Below are 23,443 nucleotides of genomic sequence, written 5' to 3' on the forward strand. Positions count from 1 at the left end.
TTTATTTCATTAAATAGGGAGTAATATAGAGAGGTAATAAGAGTACAATAAAAAAATTATAGAGAGAGTAATATAAAAAAAATGGACGGATGATTTTGTCTATTTGTTGTTGTAAGTAGTTGCTTTTCGTGTCGCTTTTCGGATCGACATTTTCAAACTTTTGGATAATCCACTACTTTCAGATTTTGTAAACGGAATATGATCATTTGGATGAATAGGTGATGTTGGTGCTGACATGGTTATAGATTCATTTTCACTTTCCCGATCCATTAATGGCGTATTTGCTGTTGTCGTTCGCCCAGTTGATGATGATGGAAGTCTATCGTTCGAGCGGGGGATGTGTTCTTCATGTACAGTTGGAATGGCAAAACTACTAGATGATTTTGGGGACATGAGTGATGAAAACGTACCAGCTGGCGCATTACTAGTTGGAGTAGATGATCCCACAGTTTGTTGAGGTTGTGTAATCGAATTTGTCCTGGACTTCATCATTAATGGTCGTTCCATTTCTCGGAATAAAGATGAACTTCGACGATTTGTGTTGTGAAGACTACTGTGTGACGCACTTGATGTAAGATTAACTCGACTAGGTGATGATGGATTGGTTTTCTCTTTTATATTTTCTCCCTTCACTGATGTTGCTCCTGTCGATGATGCTGCTGATTTGAAGGTCGTCCCACGTCTTTTCAGTTGACTGATGTCATCTACAAAGTTTTTCTTGTACACTAACGTAATAGAAATATAAGTCATCTTGTTTTTATTCCAAAAAAAAAAAAAAAAAAAAAAAAAACACACACAACACTTACATTCCACCAAGTTGCTATGGAAAGGTTTCATATCATTGCTGACGAGTTTGTTATGAGTATCCAAACATCGATCGATGACAACCACCTATAATATACATATAAAAATAAATGAATAAAAGATTGCATTGTCAATTCCTTTTTTTTTTTTTTTTTGGAGTACCTGTTCATCGATTGCCTTTTTCAATTGGGTAATCCACGGACGCATATGAGGATGTTTCTTTCCATAATAAGGAGATAAAAAGGCTTTCTTGTAAAGAGGAACACCACCATTGACAGGAGCATCAACAGCACCATTTAAAGCCATCGAGAAAGGATTGAGGTTGAAAGGTACCTGGGGATTGTCTACATACACTTCATATTTCTTTTCCAAATTCACCAATTCATGTGTCTTCTTGATCATGGCATCCACAGCATTTTCGATAGGTGAGATTTCCTCCAATTCAATCGACAAGATCTTGGATCGTAGAGCAATGGTGGGGAACGAGTCTTCACTGGTAAATGTTGTTTTTTCAGTCCAAAGATGTAAAAAGTCCAATTCTTGCTTCGATAGAATAGGTGGTTCTATAAGATCAGAGGTATCATCGCCATCCATATTTTCTTGTTCATTTCCATCTTGATTATCGTCATTGCCATTGTCATCATCATGTCGAGTCACGGGTCTTGAATAGGTAAATTGAGATACATTATTGGAGTGATAGTACTTGAGTACTTTTTCATCCACCAAAGGATTTGTCAGTACAGGATTTGCTTGAGGATTCATCACTGGAGTCACCGCCGTAATTTGCATATATTGACCATCCAATTCTGATTCCAATTCACGAACTTGTTCATCAGATAGTACACAAGATGATGCCATTTTCCCAGAAAGTACTTGCGCATTTGGATGACGGTTTTGCATCCGTTCTACAAAAGAAGCCATCTTTTCCCAAGCCATACCACGATAGATAAATTGTTGATTTCGAATACTGGCTGGAAATCCACGACCATAGAATCCTACACGGAAGTATTCAGAGAAGTACCGTTCCTTGTTTACAATGTTTTCCAAAAAGGTTGCCTGTCGCCGTAAAGTGTTGCTACAGCTATGATAATCTGATATGGTGAGAGCATATTGATCACAGAGTTCTCGACATAGATCAACACATAATTCCCAAGCTGTACCTTTGTCCAAATATGTCAACATCGTATCATATAGTCTACGTTTTCGAGCAAAAGGACTTTGAGCATCAAATCCAAGTTCAGGAATAGCTTCCACTTCACCATAAGGATCCCAAGGCATCAAATCAGCATGGAAACGAAGAGTCAATGCAGCCTCTACATAATTGTGACTATTTAAATGAAGATCCACCAATTGATGCACATATTTGATATAGATTTCTTGTCGTTCACATACTTGAATAAACTTCATCAGTTTGAGCGTTGCGTTGATACGTTCATCCATAAATTCAGCACTATCCATGGGTAACGAGCGAATCTGAAGTAAGAGTTCCATTAGATTGTCCAAAGAATTCACAACACTACGACCCCATTCCTGTTCCTTTTCCGTTGTCAGTCGCGCCTGGAGTGCTTGATTCAATTCCATCACCCATTTCACTCGGATTTCATCACTTCCTTTTTCATAAGTCATCACTAGCTTGTCAATAGTTCCAATCAGCAGATTTCGTCCTTCAGTTGGATCGTATGATTTCGGCATGTGGATCGCAATCAAATCAGCAATCATACCAACCGTTGTAGAGCGTAACTTGTCATGAAGTGTAAGACTGGCAGAACAAAGAGGTCGTAATAATACCGGCATCAGATCCAAATGTATTTGAGTAGCAGTATAACGTGGAAGAGGTTGTCGTACATCTCTTTTTTTTTGTTCCTTGTTGTCATCCAATGGTGGTATATCATCATCGACTTGTTTGGTTTCATCCTTACTACCTTCATCATCACCAGAATCATCATCAGTAGAGAATTCCGATAAACCATCACCTCCTTCACGACTTGCATTGCCATGATGATCAAAGTAAGCCAAAAGCTGTGGTTTCATCTTGAGATCCTTTGATTTTTCATGTTGTTGATCGCCTGATGGTTGTTTTTTCAAAGTACCTACTGCATTCCAACTTGATCCTGCTAACTCCCACAATTGCTTCAAGGCAGCCGTACCTTGTTCCCCACGGATGTTACCAGCTAATTTCCAGACCGCTCTTTGTGCTTGAGGTAATAACGTTTCCACTTCCAAAGATGGACTTGCTAAAACACGTACCAGAGACATAAATACCGTTCGCCATAATCGCACCATAATATCAGTATCAGGAGAAGAATGAGTTGGAATATCTTTTTTATCACCAAAATGATTATCCATAGGTACTTGTTGTTTGGGAAGAAAAGTTTCCGTACCCAGTAACGCAATCATAGGAGTCATCACGTCCAATAAAACAATCTTGTGAGCCACCACATCCAGATTCAACCAGTTCTTGGGCCATTTCCGCCGTTCACGAGTAGGATCATCTTGTAGTGCATCATAACCAACCAAAGTTCCACGAGATTCATTCAACTTGTGAACATCGTCACCAAAGAGAATAGACATACACACGAAACACAAAGTGCAGAGATAATCAGCTGTTCCTTCAGGTCCACTAACACCACTAGTATCAGTTGCTATATTTGCTTTGTTTGTTGAAGATACGTTGTATGTTAGATTCATCCATTGTTTCGCTGGAGTTAAGTGTAACAAGTCCAAGAGTACAACTGTCAAATCCATTAGTCCAGATGCCACCATTGCCGCCAAATCAGAACCTGCCATTAATGCTGCATCAGATGTCGTATTTGCTTGAAAAGGAAATACAGAAGGAAAAGGTCTTGTTGGTGAAGTAGCCAGTGCTTGTAACACCACCGGAAAAGAAGTTGTAGTTTTGTGAGCGCTAGATCCTTGATGATCCGTAAATGTACTACTTGGTCCATTTTCTACCACCTGAGGTAATCCTCCACGAATTGAATTTGCACGTTCCCGTAAAACTGTCAGAGAGTGTCGCGAATTTGGTCTTGCAGTACCAGATGGTAATGTCTGTTGTATATCCTTATTTGTTGCTGATGACATAGTTTTATTGCCAGAAGTCGAAGATGTCAACGGTGTGGTTGCTTGAATAGCTTGATTGGTAAGTCGTTGTAAATCCTTGTATGTTTGAAGTAATTGTGGTACCAGTTGACCCAATGCACCTGTAAGTGAAGTCAGAGAACCAGTAGCAGGTGAACTAATGCCTTTTCCACCATATTGATCATCCAAATCATCATCATCAATATCACCTAAGGTTGACATTGATACTGGTCTTGTTTGAGAAGGAGTTGAGGATGATGCTGAAGATGTCGCATTGATAGGAGGAGATGATAGAACAGCTGATGAGGAGAGTCCAGGCATAGAGAGGCCACGCACCTTTCGTATCTTATCCAAGAGTTCATGTATAATTGTCAATGACAGTCGTAGATTTTCAAGCCATTGAGCACGAGGTAATCTGGTTTGTTGATGATAATCTTCAGCTTGATTGTTGTTGCCATCCAAAGCTGTACGAGCAAAAATCACTTCCTTTGCCACCGTCATATAAGAATTGAGCCAAACACTGATCCATCCAACAACACGACTTCCCAATTCATAACAACACATCTTGTCGCTGAAGATCGGCGCCTTGATTATTGATAAAATCATTGAGAGTTTGAATCCAACCAATTTACCAGTGACATGAGAGCAGGCATCCACCAAATTTGAGATGATTTGCATTATTTCTTTGGTCGAGTAAGTTTCCTTAATTTCTGTAATGGCTTCACTGAAATGCTGCAGTATCAACGTTTGTGTACCAATCATTGAACTTGGTTGATCAGGTCCCATCATTTTTGTTGCCAAATCAAAGAATTGTTGTAAATCTTGCTTGTACATCAATTCCCGTAGTTCATGTTCCGCTTGATCTTCATTGTTGCGTTGCATTTCTCTTGATCGTTCAATAAATCGGAAGAGATATTCCCATACCTTGATACTACTTCTTAATTGTTTGGCCTTGGTGATATCACTAGGATCGGTCGAAAGTCGAATCAAGCCTTTCAATAATTGGTTGTAGGTCGTTTCATCCAGTGTCATTTTGCGTCTAAGAGACTTGTTGTGTTTCAATCGATAACGGTACGATGTATATAATTGATAACCATCACGGGTATCTGCATCACGTTTGAAAGTTGCACTATCGATATCTTTGATGATATGTTTGCCACCAGAAGCTAATTGAGGAGTAAGGGTACCATGTAGATTCATGCTGTTGATCATTATATTCGGGTCCACAGTATCCAGAGGGATGTCGTTCTTGCTGCCACCATTTTCACCATCTCCATTGTCATTGTCGTAATCATCATCATTGCTATCATCATCAGAACAGTAGAACCTTTGATTGATATAAACATTCAATACCGGTCGGAAGTTGCTGAATCGTCGATCTTGAACAATACTGAGTAGCCAAATGATAGCAACAATCACTTGATCATGAAGGGCATTTTGTTTTTCGATATTGTCCGGCACACGATAGACCAAAATATCCAAAAGAGCATCAAAGATATCTGCCAAAAACTTGACCACTTCTTGTTCACCCACAAAAGTAAACTTGTCCAGCATAACCAATAATTCATCCACGGATTCAATAACAGATTTACCGAAATTACTCTCTTCCACAGTAGATCTCCAGTTGATCAATTGTACTAATGTTGCATTTTGAGTAAATCGAGTTGAGCATAAAAAGGTTGATATAATCAAAGAATCACGGATGGCATGAGGTCGACTTGTTGTACCACTAGAACTATAAGATATTGACGAATTTGCATGACTTGAGATGGTCGCACTACTTTCCACACCGGTCATTCCCGTTGTCGTTGTTGAATGAGAAGGATGTTGTTGAAATCCATGAGGAAATAGAGGAATATTTTTGATTGAGTTGCCTCCGTTGCTCTTCACACTAGAATGACTTGTATTTGCATAATGTTGACCAACAGATCGTTGACGATTTGCTTGATGAATGGCTGTTAACATACTTTCTTGACCTTGCATATTGGATGGTGAAGTTGATTGATTACACCAAGGGACAACACCAAAATAGGATGATGGATGAAGTAGCTGTCGATCATACTTGTACAAACACAGGGTATGTGTACCATCTGCCACAAAATCGTGTGACAAAGGAGGAATAAATAAGGGTATATATCCCATAGCCAAGATTTTGTCTGAAGATGATGTATTGCCTTCTACCGTCATTCTTGCCAAAGGAGAGGAGACACCTACACTTGTTGAACCATGATGACTACCACCACTGATATTATTATTGTTGCTTAGCATTGAACTTGCACCGCCACCATGACGACTTCGATGTTTGACTACCAAAAAGATATGAGATCGTTGCCATACTTGAATATCACTAATCTTGACCTTGACCATTTCATTCCAAGTAGGTTTCATGTCATGATAATAAATAGCACTTTCCCATGTAGATGCCATTGGAGTCCCTGATCCTACAGCTACACCCATTTCCACCACTTCACCAGTCTGATTGTCTCGTACACAAATAATGACTTGAATATTTCTTGTTCGACCAAAATGAGCAAAATCACCAGAGTTCAATGTGATATACAATTCATTACGTTCATCATCAGGAAACACCACGTCAGGAAAACCAATCCGGGCTGTCAATGGAATATCTTGTAATAGCGCTGCATTTGCCTTGAGTACTTCATCCCGTTGTCCATAAAACATTCGTAAAAAAACACAAACCATTTCCGCACGAGGATTCTGAGTCACCTCTTTTTGATTGTCCCAAATGATATCTTCATGTAAATGTGCAAAAGTAGATTCAGAAGTTGGTGTATAAATACGCATGTCATGCTCCGAAGGCGAGATGTGATAGTAACCAGAGTTGTTGCTTGATCCTCCCGTTGTTGACATATTGATAGAAGAAGGTGTTGATGATGACGCTGCTGATGACCCCGTACCCAAGCTTGTTGGTGTTGCCGCTGCTGCTGCTGCTGCTGCTGCTGTTGTTGTTGTTGTTGTTGCTGTTGTTGTCGTTGGACCAGATGCAGGTGATTGAGGCCGGCTGGATAAAGTAGGTGATCGTATCGAATCGACATCAGAATACACGGTTCCAGTTCGCTGACTTGTACCCACGTTGGTTGTTTTATTCATTGATTGTGTTTCTTGGTTGCCTGAATCCACTTGTTCCAAAAGTCTACCTACATTCAAAACCGCACATCCAAATGGTCTTCGGAAGAGATTGGTATGAGCCAGTGAAGGAAGAGTAGTTGATTCATGAGAAGTTGAAGAAGACGATTGTTGAGATTGATGATGTCGACTACTATGATCAAAATAGCCACCTCCATTTCCTACATTCGTAAAAATAAATAAAAAAATAAATAAGTAAAAAAAAAAAAAAAAAAAAATAAAAATAAAAAAGAAGTATATTTTCATTTAATTATCAACTTACCAGAAGATCCTTGTTGAGATTGATGATGACCAAATAATGATGACGCATGACTTCCCAAAGAGCTGATAGTATCCTTTTCCTTGTCTATAAACTTCATGCCTCCCAATCGAAAGATGTAACAAACGAGGTAAAGATGTTCATTCAAATCTTGAGCACCCAAATCCACAAATAAAGATTGTAGTTTCCCAATTTGACGTTCATCCTTGGGCATACCATTATAGTTGAGATGAACCACGAATTGTTCAGTGATGAATTTTGCTTGATTTGAAGAATATAAGGAAAATCGTAATTCAGTCCATTCACCAGGTTGACAGATATGAGCCACACATGCCTTGAGATCGAAAAATAAATGATGGAATTCGCCACCTTTGTAATGATAGTATGCTCTTTTTTTCTTGAGATGAGGTCGAGGAGAAGTTTGTCTGGTTGTTGAAGAGGTTTTGTTATTACTTGACTGAGTTTGATCAGGTGATTCTTGTGAGGATGATGATGATGTTGTTGCTGTTGTTGTTGATGATGTTGAAGTAGATGATGATAAGAAGGAAGGAGGAAAGAGAGCAGTGATAGGAACTTGTTCAGAAATGGTGTATTTCCAGTGCATAAAATATAAAGTGGCGACTGATGTACTATCGATATCCAAAATAAAACCTCGTTCAGGGTGGCGTATGATCATTTCCCTATATTGCGATATATTCATTGTGACCATACGTTGAATAATTTCTTTTCGAAGGCGAGCCAGTTCTTCTCTAGAGAGAGCTTGATCCAAAAGTTGTCGACGAGCTTGGAAGAGATAATTGATATGATCCCGAACAGCGTTGAAAGCAGCATATCGATTTTCTTGTAAATAAGTATAGAGAAGACAATTCCATTCACTAACACAAGCGGCAATTTCATCAACTAATGGTTCATCAGCACCTGTAACAGTAGATTGATCGAAACGAATCATTGGTAAAGAAGGAGGTGGAGGTCGCTTTAATTGTACTTGATCCTGATCAGTTTCTACAGTTGTTGTTGATCGACTACGAATTCGTTGATAATGTTGATGAAATTGAAGATCAATTATTGGAGATGAAATATTGTTGTCAATATCAAGACCACTAGAAGGTCGTGAACCAGTAGTTGTTGATGTATAACCAGGATTTGAAGTAGGAGCAAGAGTGGTATTAGGATCCAAGTGAGAAGTTGAAGGAGAGCGAGACATGACATCTGAAATAGAAGAACTAGGTGATAATGGTAATATATCATTTGTTGTTGTTGTTGTTGTAGGGAATTGTTGATCAGAAGAGTTGAAATCGACATATTCTTTGATTTGAACATGAGTAGCAGGAAATATACCATTTGGAGCTTTGTTTGGTTTTCTACCTTCTTCCAAAGAACTAAGTACATAACCACGATACCAAGCACCACATTGTTCAAAGATATAAAGTTCATCACCCACTTCTAATGGAACCAAACACGTAGAGTCAATAATACTTGAATAAGAAGTATCAGATGAAGCAGTAGAAAGACGATGAGAGTTTATATCATTGGTAGGTGATTGTAAAGTTGAATAAACAGTAATTGGACGTGAATGTGAAGAAGTTGAAGTTGTTGTTGAAGTTGAAGTTGGAGTAAAAGGTGAAATGGCTATACCGTGAGCTATTTTGGATAATGGCACCCACTTGGTTGTGGCCATTCTATAATATTAATAAAATGTATTTTTTTTTTATATAATAATAATAATATATAAAAGAAAGAAAGAAAGAAAGAAAGAAAGGAAGGGGAAAATAAAAAAAAAAATAGTAAAAAAGTAACGTTTTATGAGGGTTAAAAGAAAGTAAAGAGAAAAAAAAAAAAAAAAAAAAGACAGATTATGTTTTCTCTGGGCCTACTTATTTTCTATGACGTTTTTTTCACCCGCATTTCGGTGGTTGAAAAGAAGAAATGGAAAAATGGTTAGTGTTATGATCAACTAAACATTATTTGTATACGTGCACTTACCAAAAAGAAAAAAAGAAGACCCTCCGGCTCTGAGGCACGGTCGCCACGCATCAACCCATCCAGGATGTGCGCGACGCAAAAGAGATAGTATAAATATCATAAATGGTAAAAAAAAAAAAAAAAAAAAAAAAAAAAAGGATCCAGACAGCAAGAAAGAAAGATAGACAGCAAGGACGCAAAAGACAGACAACCAGAGGCACAACGAGGACACGAACAGCAAGGAAAACGGGGAAACAAGAATCACAAACAAAAATGAGAGTGTTCTGTTGCGTTAACCAAGCGAACGGAAAGAAGAAGATACATGGAAGCAGTCAAAAAGAAGCAAATAATTTTTTTTTTGATTTTTTGATTTTGAATTTTTTTTTTTTTTTTTGTGTTTTGTAGAAGAAAGAAAAACAAAAGAAAAGAGAAAATAAAAAAAAATGTCTTTTATTGAAGCTATCAAATAATGATTATTCTATGCGATCAAGGAAATTCAACTCCGCGAAAAAAGGCTCAAATGCTCGTATCTTCTCTTTTCTTTTCTTTTTCTTTTTTTTTTTTTTCTTGTTGTTTCCATTATATTCTAATTGTATAGTATCTGCTATTGGATAATAGAAGGTTGGTGTCTTTTGGTCGTTTTGTTATTGATGGTAGTGAAGCAACCCTTTTGTTTGGTAAGTTATCTCGACTTTTCTATGGACTCTGCCTGTTTTTTTTTTTTCTAATTTACTATACACATTTATATGCATAGAGAACGATTAAATGGGTACAGATCAAGATCAACTGATTGAATATACTATTGGACCAACGTGATGCGTTTGTAGTATGAATTGACTCTATATGAAAGCAATACTAAATGTGCAAAAACACCTCTGGTTGAACTTCAAAAACGACGTGAGTACGTTAACTCAATGTATATTCATCACTTATCAAAACGTTTGGTTTTCTTCTTTTTCCTTTAGAGATTGCAACTAATATTGAAATGACTACTTTCTTACCGTCCTCTTCATCAACAATCAAGATATCAGGATGTGAACCAGAAATGGAACAAACTCTCAAGGATGCACCCAATATGCAAGCAAAGTGTATTATTATGGCAGGATCCTTTTTTTTTTTTTTTGGAACAAACCTTGTAAGAAGTATTATTTTCAAGCTGATGGTGATCCGTGTGTATCTTGGTATTGTATTTGATAAAAAAAGGTAAATGAAAGGATACTTTGATCTATGTAGTATTATGGTCATGCTAACTCGTATATATTTACCATTTAGCTATTGGAAGTAATCTATGGCTGATATGTCGATTCTACTCATCAAGCATGCTTGTCGATGACAGATTCCAAGCAATACTGCTATCTCTATTGTATTTTTCGCCCACACTCCCACTGTAACAAAGTACTTTTGTATTTTTGATGTTTACTCTGAATGAAACCATCCCAAATCTTGTCAAGTGGCCTCAATGGATCAAAGAAAACAGCGACTTGATAAAACCTACGTCTACCAAGCAAGCTTCTCCCTGATTCATCGTCTTCTACTATCAAATCATCTTTATATATCTTTGGTGCATATTCGCTGCTGCCGATTATCTTTCTCTGTGTCTTTAATGAAATATATCTGGTCTTCATCCTGTGGAGCTTATTACCGGTAAATACTCTTCTGGTTCCCCTGTTGTTGATTTCAATGCTCTCAGTATGTCCATCAAGAACTTCAGTTTACTCGTTTTCTTCCTTCTTGTGTCAAGAGGCCGTCCAGCAGTCGCAACCGAAACTACTTTTATCTGTGAAGAATTTGATGATTGGACGCTTCCTTATGTTATTGGTATGTCAAAAGTGTTTAGGTCAATATTATAAAGTAAGTTGGTTTTATCTTACCATTTTGATTCTACCAACGGACTACTGATGTTTGTTTATTTAATTTATTAGTCGAGGGGAATGACAAGCAAGGAAGTTACAAGACGTTACCTTATGGAGAATCATTTTACTCCTTTTTATATTTTTTTTGAAAATATTTTGTAAGCAAGAAAAGTATTGTGGTTGAAAGCTTTCTATGTTGTAAGTATCTGCTCAATCAAATTCATTCAACTTTCTGCACGTGAGCTGATGTATTTTTTTTTATTATAGGGTACTCTTTTATACAAACAATCTGTAATCTTATCAGAAGTTATGATTGCTAGTTTGTTGTCAATCTGATATAGAGGAATTCTATGGGTCAAATGATTGTTATTGAATCAAGTTGGAACGCATTGTAGAGGACAAAGCCGATGGCGTCGAAGATGATATTACCTACAGTTTACTGAAGTTGGTGAAAATGTGAGTAGCAAAAAGGATCAATGCCAAGGGTAGTTTACTCATCATTCTGCTCATTGTCTCATATCTGTATCAAAAGTTTATAGGGATCGTATTATGACGCTTCTACTTGGATTCCGTACATCTTGTTTCTCTCCTGGTGTTGACGAACACGTATTCAATGTATTCTGCATCAAGTCACTTCCAACAATGGTTATACTTCTTATTTGAGCTCTTGCTGATCTTACCATATTCTCTTCTCTGCCTGCATCTACGACCATCAACAACAACGACAATCGAATACAATTTCTTGAAATGCACCCACAGGTTAGAAGAGTACTTCGTTTTATTTTATCTTTATATATGTATATTATTTTACTCATGATTACTAGTATATTATTTCAATAAAATGCTGTATAGCAAACTTTTTTATTATTCAATCATTCAATCTAACCCATCCATATGTCTATTTATCTGTTATACCCAGTATATAGTATCAGGCAACGGTATGTTACTCGATTTGAAAAAAAAATCAAAGTATATGTATTTTATCTTTTTTATATTTAGATAATGAGTTTTTTTTACAATGATACTGGCATTCACCAGTGGACCATGCTGTTTAGCTGATGGACTCCCGCATGAATGTTTATGCCTGACCGGGAATTGAAATAAATTCACCCAAAATGGTGAAGACTCTTTTTTTTTCCTTGTTTCTCTTTCTTCTTTGTTTATTCTCATACTTTTTTAAAATACTTCATCCTACTTCATACATCTATCCATGTACAGGTATAAACTAGAAAAAAAAATACGAATTCTTTTACAATCATACTGATCTACATTCTTTTTTTTTTTTTTTTACCGAATAGTTCGCGTATGACTTGTGCAGGGACCATTCTGGATGTTGCTGATGAGACACTAAAAGGAAAAGAACGTCAAAAGAAACACGCTAAAAAAGGGCTAGCTGGCATATACAAAGACACAGAAGTCATCTACAATACTGGTAATCTTTTTTACGTTGTTGCTATATATAAGTACTAATCCATTTTTTTTTTTTTTTGAATAAAGAATATCCTGATACCCAGATCAAAAATACTGATATACGACAATGCGTTGACAGCAACAGTATTGATTACCTTAATCTTTGGTTGGATCTCATTGAAGCAAATATTGACAACTATATCAACACACTATATCAAGAAGATCATGCGACTCTAAATAATGATCAGCAAGAACACGCTCGCCAATTGGAATTGCAGAACTGTTTGGTGATATTTTACTGGATGTTTCAACGATTATCTCTTTTCAAAGGACAAAGTAAGTATAAGAAAAGAGTCTCCAAAACTACATTCTTTATTTATTAATGTATATTTTTAGCCCAAGTATTGTCTTGCTCTCTTTGTACCAAGAACGCTCAACCAAACTCCTCTGATGGTCCCGGTCTTATTCCTCTTCCTCCTGTTATGGCTCAAATAATTTTTTTCTACTTAACTCAACAAAAAACATAAACGTATATATCTTTTTTTTTCAACAATGCAATACCTTAATGATGATCATGATGGACATATTAGGATGAAATTAGTATAGTAAAAATAGTTGTCTGACTATCTCTTGGCACAAAAACAAATAAAATATTCTTTTACTTGTCTTCTTCTTGTCTTATTTTATTTTATTTTATTTTAAAAAGATGTTTGATAAGAAAAAATAATAGAATATGTGTACTGCCTTTATTATATTGGGATTCTTTACAATGACACTAGCGTTCATCCACCCACTACACTGCTTTAGTTAGTTGATGATAAATATTAGTTGCACCAATGTTTATGCTTCCTGACCGGGAATTGAATAAATTCACTCAAAATGGTGAAGGCTCCCTTTCTCCTTCTTGTTTCTTTTTCTTTGTTTATTTCTATATTTTCTTAAATACATTGCCATAAATACAAAATCCATTCATAATAAGTGTAAAGAGAACAGAAAAATTAAATATGAATTCTTTTACAATCATATTAATCTACATCTTTCTTTTGTAGTTTCATCATGACCTATTCAAAAGCCATTCTTAATGTTACTGGCGAAAAACCAAAAGGACGAAGACTGACATTATCAAAACAAACCTGTGAAGAATATATCAAGAAAACTTTTCCAAGTCGATTGACACGAGGTCTCAAAACAAAGCTGAATGCTCTAAAAAAAGCAAAACGTGGAATACCAACAGAACAAGACTTGAAAACACAGTATCTCGATCAAGAACGTCAAAAGAAACACGCTAAAAAAGGGCTAGTTGGCATATACAAAGACACAGAAGTCATCTACAATACTGGTAATCTTTTTTATGTTATTGCTATATATAAGTACTAATCCCTTTTTTTTTTTTTTTTTTTTTGGAATAAAGACTATCCTGATGCCCAGATCAAAAATACTGATATACGACAATGCGTTGACAGCAACAGTATTGATTACCTTAATCTTTGGTTGGATTTTATTGAAGCAAATATTGACAACTATATCAACACTCTATATCAAGAAGATCATGCGACTCTAAATGATGGTCAGCAAGAACACGCTCGCCAATTGGAGTACACTTGTATCTCATATCCCTTGAAGAAGCTACTCCGTAAAGATTTAGGGCAGTTGGAAACCGATATTGTTATTCAATCTTTCTCAAAAACTTCGGAAATCATTAGTCATATTCTATTGGATATCTCAACAATTATCTCTCTTGACTTGCTCGAAAGAACAAAGTAGGCAGGAAAAAAAAAATCTATGCAAACTGTATTCTGTACTCATGAACGTTTTTTTAGAGGTCCAGCCATTGATTTACAATCAGTCATACCAGAAAAAGCACGACGAAATGCCTCATCTTGCATTATTTCCATATCACCACCTAATCGCGATATCCAAGACAAGATGGTTCATCGTGGGAATTTGGCGAAGGATAAAAGAATATTTGACCTGTACACCGAGAATCATCTTAAACATGTATTAGCTCTGGTTCACAAACAACGACATGACCACCAACAGCAGTCTGATATACTCGCATCATCTTCCGTGACAGCTTCTTCAACATCAGTTACAGCTTCTGGGTCGGAATCAACTCACTGTCCAGAATGGTTCTTTGATATCAATGACAAAACTGGGTTCGATCTAACTCCACTTCCTCCTGGCATGCCTTCAATGATTGGCTTTTACTTGGATCAGTTTTACACCAATATAAAGAACATATATGAGGGCAAAACACCTGAATATCTCGTAGAAAAAGCTCTGCTAATTCTCCTACGTTGTAATCTAGCTCCAAAGCGCGAGGCTAGATATATGGAACGAATACAAAGGTAATGATAATAGTGAATATTCCATCCATGAATATGAAATGATAATGCTAATTATTATTATTATCATTTTTATAGACATAGCAAAAAAGCCAACAACAACAACAACAACAACAACAACAACAACAACAACAACAACAACAACAACAACAACAACAACAACAACAACAACAACAACAACAACAACAACAACAACAACAACAACAACAACAACAACAACAACAACAACAACAACAACAACAACAACAACAACAACAACAACAACAACAACAACAACAACAACAGCAATAGATACAACAGAAACAGATACAACAGAAACAGATACAACAGAAACAGATACAACAATAACAACAACACCTTCACCTTCAATAACAACAATAACAACAATAACAACAATAACAACAATAACAACAACACCATCATCAGCAACAACAACAATAACAACAACACCATCATCAGCAATAACAACAATAACAACAATAACAACAATAACAACAATAACAACAATAACAACAATAACAACAATAACAACAATAACAACAACAACAACAACAACAACAACAACAACAACAACAACAACAACAACAACAGTGATGATGATGATGATGATGATGATGATGATATAAACACCAGCAGCAGCAGCAGCAATAACAGTGATGATGAAGATACAAAAAGCAATGACAATGACTGTAGCAATAGACGTATCAAACAATTATTTAGATACTTAAAAGACAAACTGGAAAGAAAAAATGTGTCCTTGGATTTGACCACGAAAGAAGAAAATGTATTACATAAGTTATATATGCTGTTCAACCCGTTTGTTATTGAACCTTCTGGTGACAAGGAAGTCGACCGACATCCATTAATGTTGTTCCCTGTAGTATGCTTATGTAACAAAATCCTGTATATCGCTGGATACACAAAGTTTGCTCGACGGTGTTTGCCTCAACCAAAAGTTTCATCCACTCCTGCACTACTCCTGGATGCATCATCAATCTACTATATCCTTTGCTCATCAGCTGGTCGTCAAGGGGGGGTGAAACAACGAACTGGTGGTGATCCTGTCCATTCAAAATCGTTTACAGTCTCTCTACCGAACAATGATTTTGTCACTAGTGAAGAAAAGGCGAGATCTGAAAAGGATTTATTATTCGGCGCTTTTTTTGATATGGAAAGAATAAAAAAGCTATTTGAAAATAGTAAAGGATATAAATTTTCCTATAGAAGGCATCTGACAAACTTTGGGCTATTACGACTGCAAGGTGAACGATATATAAAGCAAGTATTACCTTCTTCATCACAATCATCATCAGAATCATCGGGAACTTCCTTATTTGCAGAACCGGCTCCATCTGAGAAACGTCTCGGAAAACGAAAAGCTTCGTCGTCGCTATTGACATCATCAATTGTCAAAAAAACTGTGCATCCATCAACAACTATTGATACACCTTCCTCATCCCCATCGGCTTCTTCATCACAATCATCATCAGAATCATCGGGAACTTCCTTATTTGCAGAACCGGCTCCATCTGAGAAACAACTTGGAAAACGAAAAGCTTCGTCTTCGCTATTGACTTCAAATACCAAGAAGAGTATTCTTCCAACACCTGATACACCAACTATCGGAGAACAATTTTCAGCCATCAACGAAAGAATCAAAGAACTCAACAATAGTCTTCAACAGAAGAAACGCACTCTTGATATTAAAAACGGCCAAATAACTCTTCTGAATTCAACTATTTCCAAGTGTATTTCGACAGACGACAAAAAGAAACTAGTGGATGAACGACAGAAGTTGAAGAACGATAGAAACGAACTACAACGAATGATCATCCGAGAACGAGAAGATATTATGTATTGTCGAGGATCGAAGTATGCTCTGTACAAATCAACAAAAAGAGACACATCAAACGATAGTTCCGACATGAACGTCAGCAAGGCATTAGATATAAATCAACACAACGACAACACCATCTATGTTGGCGCAGACCCAGGTTTAGTTACGATGCTGCAGACAGTAACAGCAAATCGCAAAATGTTGATTTACCATCTCGCCAAGCACACTAATTTGGATGAAGTGATTACGACTTTGGAGAAAGATGAGTGCTTCGTAAACAGTCTTTTGAAATTGAAAACCTTTTCGATAACTGCCAAATCCCTCGACATCGCGACACACACGAAGTATTACCGGGACCATCTTTTATATCGGAAAAGACGCCAGCAAAAGGAAGTAAGTTTATAACAGGAAATGATGGTACCGACGATAGTATACTAAAGTTAATTTTTTTTTTTTTTTTTTTAGGCAGAAGCACGGGGAGAACTATCTGTCTTTGATATGGAAACCAAGTTGGGCGAGGCGATGCAAGGATCTCTTTGGCAACCCAGTCAAGAAGAAATCATAAAAATCCACAAAGTAAGCTGTTATACTTGATCAACTACTGTATTTGTTGTCATCTTTTACGATTAACATATGCGCCGTAATCTATTTCTTTTTTTAGGTTTGCAACGAAGTGAAGCCGGGATTGATGAAATTTTATATGGACAGCTACAATCGTAAGCGTAAAATCGGACAACCTATATTCAAATCAAAAGGAACCGCTTCCATTGTACGACAGCACTTGAAGGCAATCATCAATCATTACCATGTCAACAACACCAATGTGGACATAAAATACATGTACGGTAACGCTGGAATGGGTTATCAACTACGAATCACTGGTCATATGAGAAGAGGTCATGGTAATCTGATCCAAATGCTACGACAACAACCTAACGTGGATTTACACATGGTCGACGAATACAAAACGACTCGACTTTGTTTCTGCTGCCACAAACCGCTGATCCACCCAAAGAAGAAAGACAAGAAGTTGAACCTAGGGACGGTAATCTGCACGAATCCTGATTGTTACGGAAAATTGCTTGGAGGAAAAGGACATATCGCCTTCTCTCGAGACGGAAATGCATCAATGAATATTATAATGGTCGGCTTATATCAATCTATCACCGGTTCACCTCCTATTGCATTCCAAAGAATAACTGCACCTGCATCAACAACAAGCGTCGACAAACTAATCAATTATGTGAAGTATCACTATGCTGAACTGCAATAGTTGATTGTGACAAAGAAAGACTCTGATCTGAAGGTTAATGTAAGTAGAATTAAAAAAAAAAAAAAAAAAAAAAAAAAAAAAAAAAAAACGAATATATACATAGATTACGATGCACTAACTTTTTTCTCTTTTTCTTTTTGCTTCAATCACATATGTTATTTGACATGGAATCCTACTGGTTAAGTGTGTGCTGCATATCTCTCTCCTTTGTATTTTTTTTTTTTTTTTATATCTCCCTTTTTTTGTTGTTGTTTTTTATTGGCTTTCTTATATTCTTTTTTATACCTGTTTATATCTTTTTTTCTTTTATTCTTTTTTTTTTATTTTTCTTTGTCCTCTATTTTATTTTTTTATTACAACATTCTTTTTTTTTTTATTTTGATTCCTTTTGTATTCATTCTGTCTTTTTATTACAACATCATCATATCAGTTGTCAATTTATCAAATATCAAACATATTATTCTCATACTTTCTGGAAATCCTTGGTGACTACTTGCCCTTGGTTTGGTGGATAAAGAAACCAAAGTCGGTGTATCGGCTGTTACTCTTTCAAGACCAAGTGTATCTCGTATGTTGGATTTGGACAGTAAAAAGGTACATCAAGCTACACAAGGGTATAAAGAAGAAGAAAAGAAAATGAAAAGCTCAGGGTATAATCTCTATTCTTTTTTGGGTAGTTGGATACCAGTTTAGGCTGGTGTACATCAATGGCTTCCTTATATGTCTATTGGATCCTTTTGGACAAAGAATAATTCGGTAGAGTATGATGTGATCTAAAAAAAAATGATAATCAACTGCATATATCTCATTTCTTTGTTTACTTTGCCTTGATAGCCACGACCAAGTAATCCTTTACAGATGTATACTGAGTACTCTCGACTATCCATTGACCGATACATTACCTAGCACTTTGGACGGACATATTGTTATAATTGAAATCCTTTCATCCTGATGGTGATTGTTACTACTCCTCAAGCAATCGTTGTTGCTGGTGTGCGCAAAGAATTCTCTCTTTTAGAAAAGTCAAGTTACATATCCTTGGTGTGACTGAAAATATGTGTGATTATAGTCGTCGTCGTCATCATACTGTAAGTTTTCTTTAAAAAAAAAACATGACCTTTCCTTATACATACTTACTTTTTTCTGGATTGTAGTAATATCTTCTCTTTCTGGTGGTAGCGAATCCATGATCAAAGAATACAACATTCCATTCCTCGCTCGAGTCCCTATTGATCCAGTTTTTAGCAGTGCAGTCGAAACAAGAAGCGAGGTGACCTATGTCATCTCTTTCCAATAACCCTAGTTGCTCCTCATCCTCCAAAATCTCTTGTACTCAGTTTGTAGATATGCCAATATAAATACCAGTATTATTTTTTATTATTTTTTATTTTTTTTTATCTTTATGTAAGAATATATATTTATATATAGCTGTTGTTAATAAAAAATTATTGTTTATTTTATTTATTTTGGTATAATAATATTACATCTATATATTAGATTAGAATATTGACTAGCTACAGTGGTAGATCTTCTCCGCAATATGATAAGGTCTCCATATAACAGCCAAACTCCAAAGAATGATCCAATATGTCCCTGATACTAATGTTGATTCCTTTCTCATTGTTAGTTGTCGTTGTTGCCAATCCATAGTGATAACAGCGAAAGGGAAAAAAATACATATGATAAAAGAAAATCAAAGATATGGTCGGATAAGATATACCTACACCTTAGAAAAAATGATCCTGTAAATAAACGATTTATCCTGTGAATACAGGCTATACAGGGAAGAGATTATAAAAATGCTTTATTATATGATAAAAAAAAATTACTAATACACTACAAAAAATAATAAAACAAAAAGATACTGCACTAAACCAATATCATCAGAAAGCTGCAACTTTAAATCTTGACCAAAAACATGTTGATTACGAGTAAAATAATGGATTGATTTGTCGTGGTAAGTTCCTGGGAAGGTATATTTCAGTGCTCCATCTTCAATTCTCATATCAATATCAATATCATTGTTAGAAAGTATTGATGTTTGTATTGATGTTGATATTGGTGTTGGTATTCGAATGGTCAGAAACTGTTTCATTTTCGTGCAAAATCTCATTGATATCCAAGAGAAACCTAGCCGATAAAAAAGATATCAAACACAGTTAGTCAAAATATATACCTTAAGAAAGATCATACCTGATCGTCAGACTCCACATTCATTGTTGATATAGTTTTCATAGAAGAAAGAGAAGTGGAAGCAAACGAGGAATAAACTTTTGGGACAGACAATTCATTAGGAGGTGATATCATACCGTATCGGACACTACGTGGTTTTTGTTTCCGTTTAATTGACGACGCAAAAAGTAAAAAGGACTTCACGAGAAATAAAGGAAAAAAGAGAAATAGAAAGAAAGAAGGAAAGTAGAAAGATAGAGTATAAGAAAAAGTGAAAGAAGAAAAAAGCGAAAGAAGAAGAAAGGAAAGAAAAACAGAAAAGAAAAAAAAAAAAGTAAAGAAAAAAAAAAGGAGAAAAAAAAAACCCGCAGGAGGTGACGACAGAGATAGATCAAAAAATAATATTATATAAAGTTTTTATTACAACTATTTTTATTACATATAAATGGGGTTATTTCCATGTACAAGATGTAGTATGTGTACGAATGCATTCTTTTTATTTTTTATTATACGCTTATATTACAGGTACGAAATACGCTGATACGACACATGTTGTTATTTACGTAGGTATCACTATAGTAAAGAAAAGGAAAATATAAAGAAAACCAAAGAGTAGAAGAAAAAAACGTTTTTAGAAAAAGGAGTATCACTATTTATTTCACAAGTAGTGTGGTTTGGTGACGAAGTCATTGGTTTGTCGTAGTAACTAATCTACAGTAAAAACTTATATCGAAGTGAAGAATATTGGAATCGTATCGTTTCTCTTATCTATAAAAAAAAAAGTAAAATAAAAAGGAACGCATTCACATATAAAAAAAAAAGGTACATTCGAAGATGGAATCAATTGCATTGACATGTAATGAAGTGATTTCAATAAAAGTTTAACTACTAAAAACTAATAAACACTACTAAAATGATATACTGACACTAAAGCCAATACAAAAAAAAAAAAAAAAAAGGAAAAGAGAAGAAAAAGAGTGCAAGAAAAAAAAAAAAGGAAAGGTCACTTAAAAATTTCCCGAAGCCGCTAATTTAGCCGTCGACAGAAAAATAAGTATAAATCACATTAAAAAAAAAAATAATCAAATAGTTTGTGATTATTTTTTTTTTTTAATGTGATTTATTCATTGTAATCAGTTACACAATGGGTTAATCAATCTCTTTTTTTCTTTTTTATCATATAGTCAACAATAAATAATATATTTTTTGATTATATTCATATATAAACAGTTTTACATGATTCTCAATGTTGATTGGATAAAGATTATACCTTTTTTATGTATCCGACTAATCACTACATATCAATATAATTTTGAATGATTATTTTTTCCGACACCTTTTCTTTTGAAACAAAAAGAATAATAAATACTGTATCATCATTGGTTCATTCGCATTACAGCTCATTAATATGTGGGAAGTCACTGTCTTCTTTTTTTTTCTCACCGATTCTATATCCTTCTTTTTTTTTTTTTTTTTATTCTTTCTTTCTTTTTTATCTTTTTTTTTTTTTTTTTAAATCTCATAATGGCAACAAGCATACAAAAGGTAAATTAAAGAAATAGTAATTTAACCTTCTAATATATGACTTACCTTTTATAGTCTCGACGTGTCAGTTTTGATCTTGAACACAATACCATTCACGTTCTTCCTACTGAAAAACAAGTCAAAGAACATGCTGATAGATTACGACGTGAAGCTTATCAAAACCGAACTCTTAATCAAGAACTTTTGGATGATTCTATTATTTCTGAAATAGTTGCTTCTTGTAACTGTAACTCAAGACAAGATGAAGGAATATGTTTAAAAAGTTGTTTGAAAAAACCTCCAACAAGAAGACATAAAAGACAAAGACAACAACGTCGTATTGATGATGATGATGAATCGCGGAGTAAGTATTATTATTTACAGATAAACAGATAAAAAAAAAATCATGGCATCATTTATACCATTGATTGTGTGACCTTACTCATTATTACTTTACTTTTATATAGGAGTCATCCATGTCCATTGAATCTATGGTTGTAATAATACAGTGAATTTGTGTTTACCATGGCTACTTCGGCTACTCTTTTTTTGGGTGATGAACAAGAAAAAGAAACAAAAGATTGGTTGATGAATGATCCTAGTAGATATTATTTAGATGATGATTTTTTTACCCTTTTCCCCCCTTCTTTCTCCCCCCCCCCACTCTTCTTTATATATTATTATTATTATTATTATTATTATTCACAAGAACATTTACATATACATATACACATATGTCTCTTATAGTAGTTAGTATGTTTTTTTTTTTACCCCTCTTTCTCTCTCTTATATATATATATATATATATCTCCTCTTTGTGATACTTTGTGAAAAATAAAAAAAAAAGTTCCCTCCTTCTCCTTGTGTGGGGAGGTTAATAGTAGGAAACTCCTTGAAAACTCAAGAAAATTGTATTTAAGCTTTCGAACAATCTTTTTTTTCTTATTTATTTATTTATTATTTTCTTTTTTGTCTTTCTCATTATTTTTAAATTATTATGTTGGAACAGGTAAATTATATCATAATGATTTTTGAAAAGTATATATAATTAATCATAACATCCTTTAAACATATACATATATATAGTCACCAACATTTATTAACCCATGGGATTCTCAGGTAAAAAAAAAAAAAAAAAAAAAAGATAACCGGTGTTTGAAATGAATAGAATATCCTGTTAAATACTTTCTACCTTTTTTTTTTTTTCTTTCTAGAATTATTCTACTACAACTTGTGATCTTGGTATTGATGATGATTTGAAAAATAATTTACCTTATCGACGACACTCTTTGGCTCAAGAACAACCTGTCTTAAGAGGCAATAGTAGTAATAATAATACTCAACGTCAGACTTCTTGGAATAGTATGTCTTCCTTTTCCTCTAACTCTTCTGATCTTTTTGGCTCTATATGGAACAGCAATAACAACAACAATATTCATACAAACGGGGCAACTACCTCCTCTTCTTATTCTTCCCCTCATCTCTCCTCTTCAACATCCCCTACTTCTTCTTTTACACGTTCATTCCCAACTACTCAAGATTCTTTACCCCTTCCTTTCCGTCGGTTTTCTTTGGCTCCTATTACTTATGAAACAAATCAGGATCAAGTCAATGCATTATCAAGGTAAAATTCATTATTATATATTCTCCTATTTAATCGCTCTAATTTCTTTTTTTTTTTTTTATTTATTTATAGTGTACCTGAAGAACCCTATCAAACTTATCGTCGTCATTCTTTAGCCGGTCCTTTGATATCAACACCATCCTCTTCATTACCAT

General features: G+C 35.1%; 5 protein-coding genes across 5 annotated transcripts; 4 read left to right on the forward strand and 1 right to left on the reverse strand.

Annotated features, from left to right (window-relative positions):
- Nucleotides 1–99: 99 nt before the first annotated feature.
- On the reverse strand, nucleotides 100–8,966 carry BX664DRAFT_364690 (uncharacterized protein; the record flags this gene model as incomplete). The annotated part of the gene is made up of 8 exons (XM_051548431.1): nucleotides 100–725; nucleotides 807–891; nucleotides 967–4,046; nucleotides 4,092–4,988; nucleotides 5,151–6,737; nucleotides 7,041–7,190; nucleotides 7,343–8,071; nucleotides 8,165–8,966. The coding sequence occupies 8 exons, from the start codon at nucleotides 8,964–8,966 to the stop codon at nucleotides 100–102; spliced, it is 7,956 nt and encodes a 2,651-aa protein (XP_051401352.1).
- A 753-nt stretch (nucleotides 8,967–9,719) lies between these two features.
- On the forward strand, nucleotides 9,720–12,162 carry BX664DRAFT_313007 (uncharacterized protein; the record flags this gene model as incomplete). Its single annotated transcript, XM_051542615.1, is given in 10 exon segments — nucleotides 9,720–9,776; nucleotides 9,849–9,927; nucleotides 10,216–10,385; nucleotides 10,885–11,068; nucleotides 11,088–11,101; nucleotides 11,173–11,261; nucleotide 11,371; nucleotides 11,483–11,559; nucleotides 11,643–11,748; nucleotides 12,103–12,162. The coding sequence occupies 10 exon segments, from the start codon at nucleotides 9,720–9,722 to the stop codon at nucleotides 12,160–12,162; spliced, it is 837 nt and encodes a 278-aa protein (XP_051401353.1).
- A 1,283-nt stretch (nucleotides 12,163–13,445) lies between these two features.
- Nucleotides 13,446–15,149, forward strand: BX664DRAFT_384408 (uncharacterized protein; the record flags this gene model as incomplete). The annotated part of the gene is made up of 5 exons (XM_051549178.1): nucleotides 13,446–13,493; nucleotides 13,563–13,852; nucleotides 13,925–14,273; nucleotides 14,334–14,861; nucleotides 14,951–15,149. The coding sequence occupies exons 2-5, from the start codon at nucleotides 13,570–13,572 to the stop codon at nucleotides 15,147–15,149; spliced, it is 1,359 nt and encodes a 452-aa protein (XP_051401354.1). The 5' UTR covers nucleotides 13,446–13,493; nucleotides 13,563–13,569.
- A 300-nt stretch (nucleotides 15,150–15,449) lies between these two features.
- On the forward strand, nucleotides 15,450–18,171 carry BX664DRAFT_328465 (uncharacterized protein). Its single transcript, XM_051544601.1, has 4 exons — nucleotides 15,450–17,088; nucleotides 17,161–17,271; nucleotides 17,357–18,007; nucleotides 18,153–18,171. The coding sequence occupies exons 1-3, from the start codon at nucleotides 15,661–15,663 to the stop codon at nucleotides 17,966–17,968; spliced, it is 2,151 nt and encodes a 716-aa protein (XP_051401355.1). The 5' UTR covers nucleotides 15,450–15,660; the 3' UTR covers nucleotides 17,969–18,007; nucleotides 18,153–18,171.
- Nucleotides 18,172–21,607: 3,436 nt separating this feature from the next.
- BX664DRAFT_328471 (uncharacterized protein) lies at nucleotides 21,608–22,480 on the forward strand. Its single transcript, XM_051544602.1, has 3 exons — nucleotides 21,608–21,685; nucleotides 21,740–22,028; nucleotides 22,132–22,480. Exons 1-3 carry the CDS (start codon nucleotides 21,665–21,667, stop codon nucleotides 22,149–22,151), a joined length of 330 nt encoding a protein of 109 aa, XP_051401356.1. The 5' UTR covers nucleotides 21,608–21,664; the 3' UTR covers nucleotides 22,152–22,480.
- The last annotated feature ends 963 nt before the right edge of the window (nucleotides 22,481–23,443 follow it).

The sequence above is a fragment of the Halteromyces radiatus genome (genome assembly GCF_025201355.1).
Source record: "Halteromyces radiatus strain CBS 162.75 chromosome Unknown BX664scaffold_3, whole genome shotgun sequence".
Lineage (NCBI taxonomy): Eukaryota > Fungi > Mucoromycota > Mucoromycetes > Mucorales > Cunninghamellaceae > Halteromyces > Halteromyces radiatus.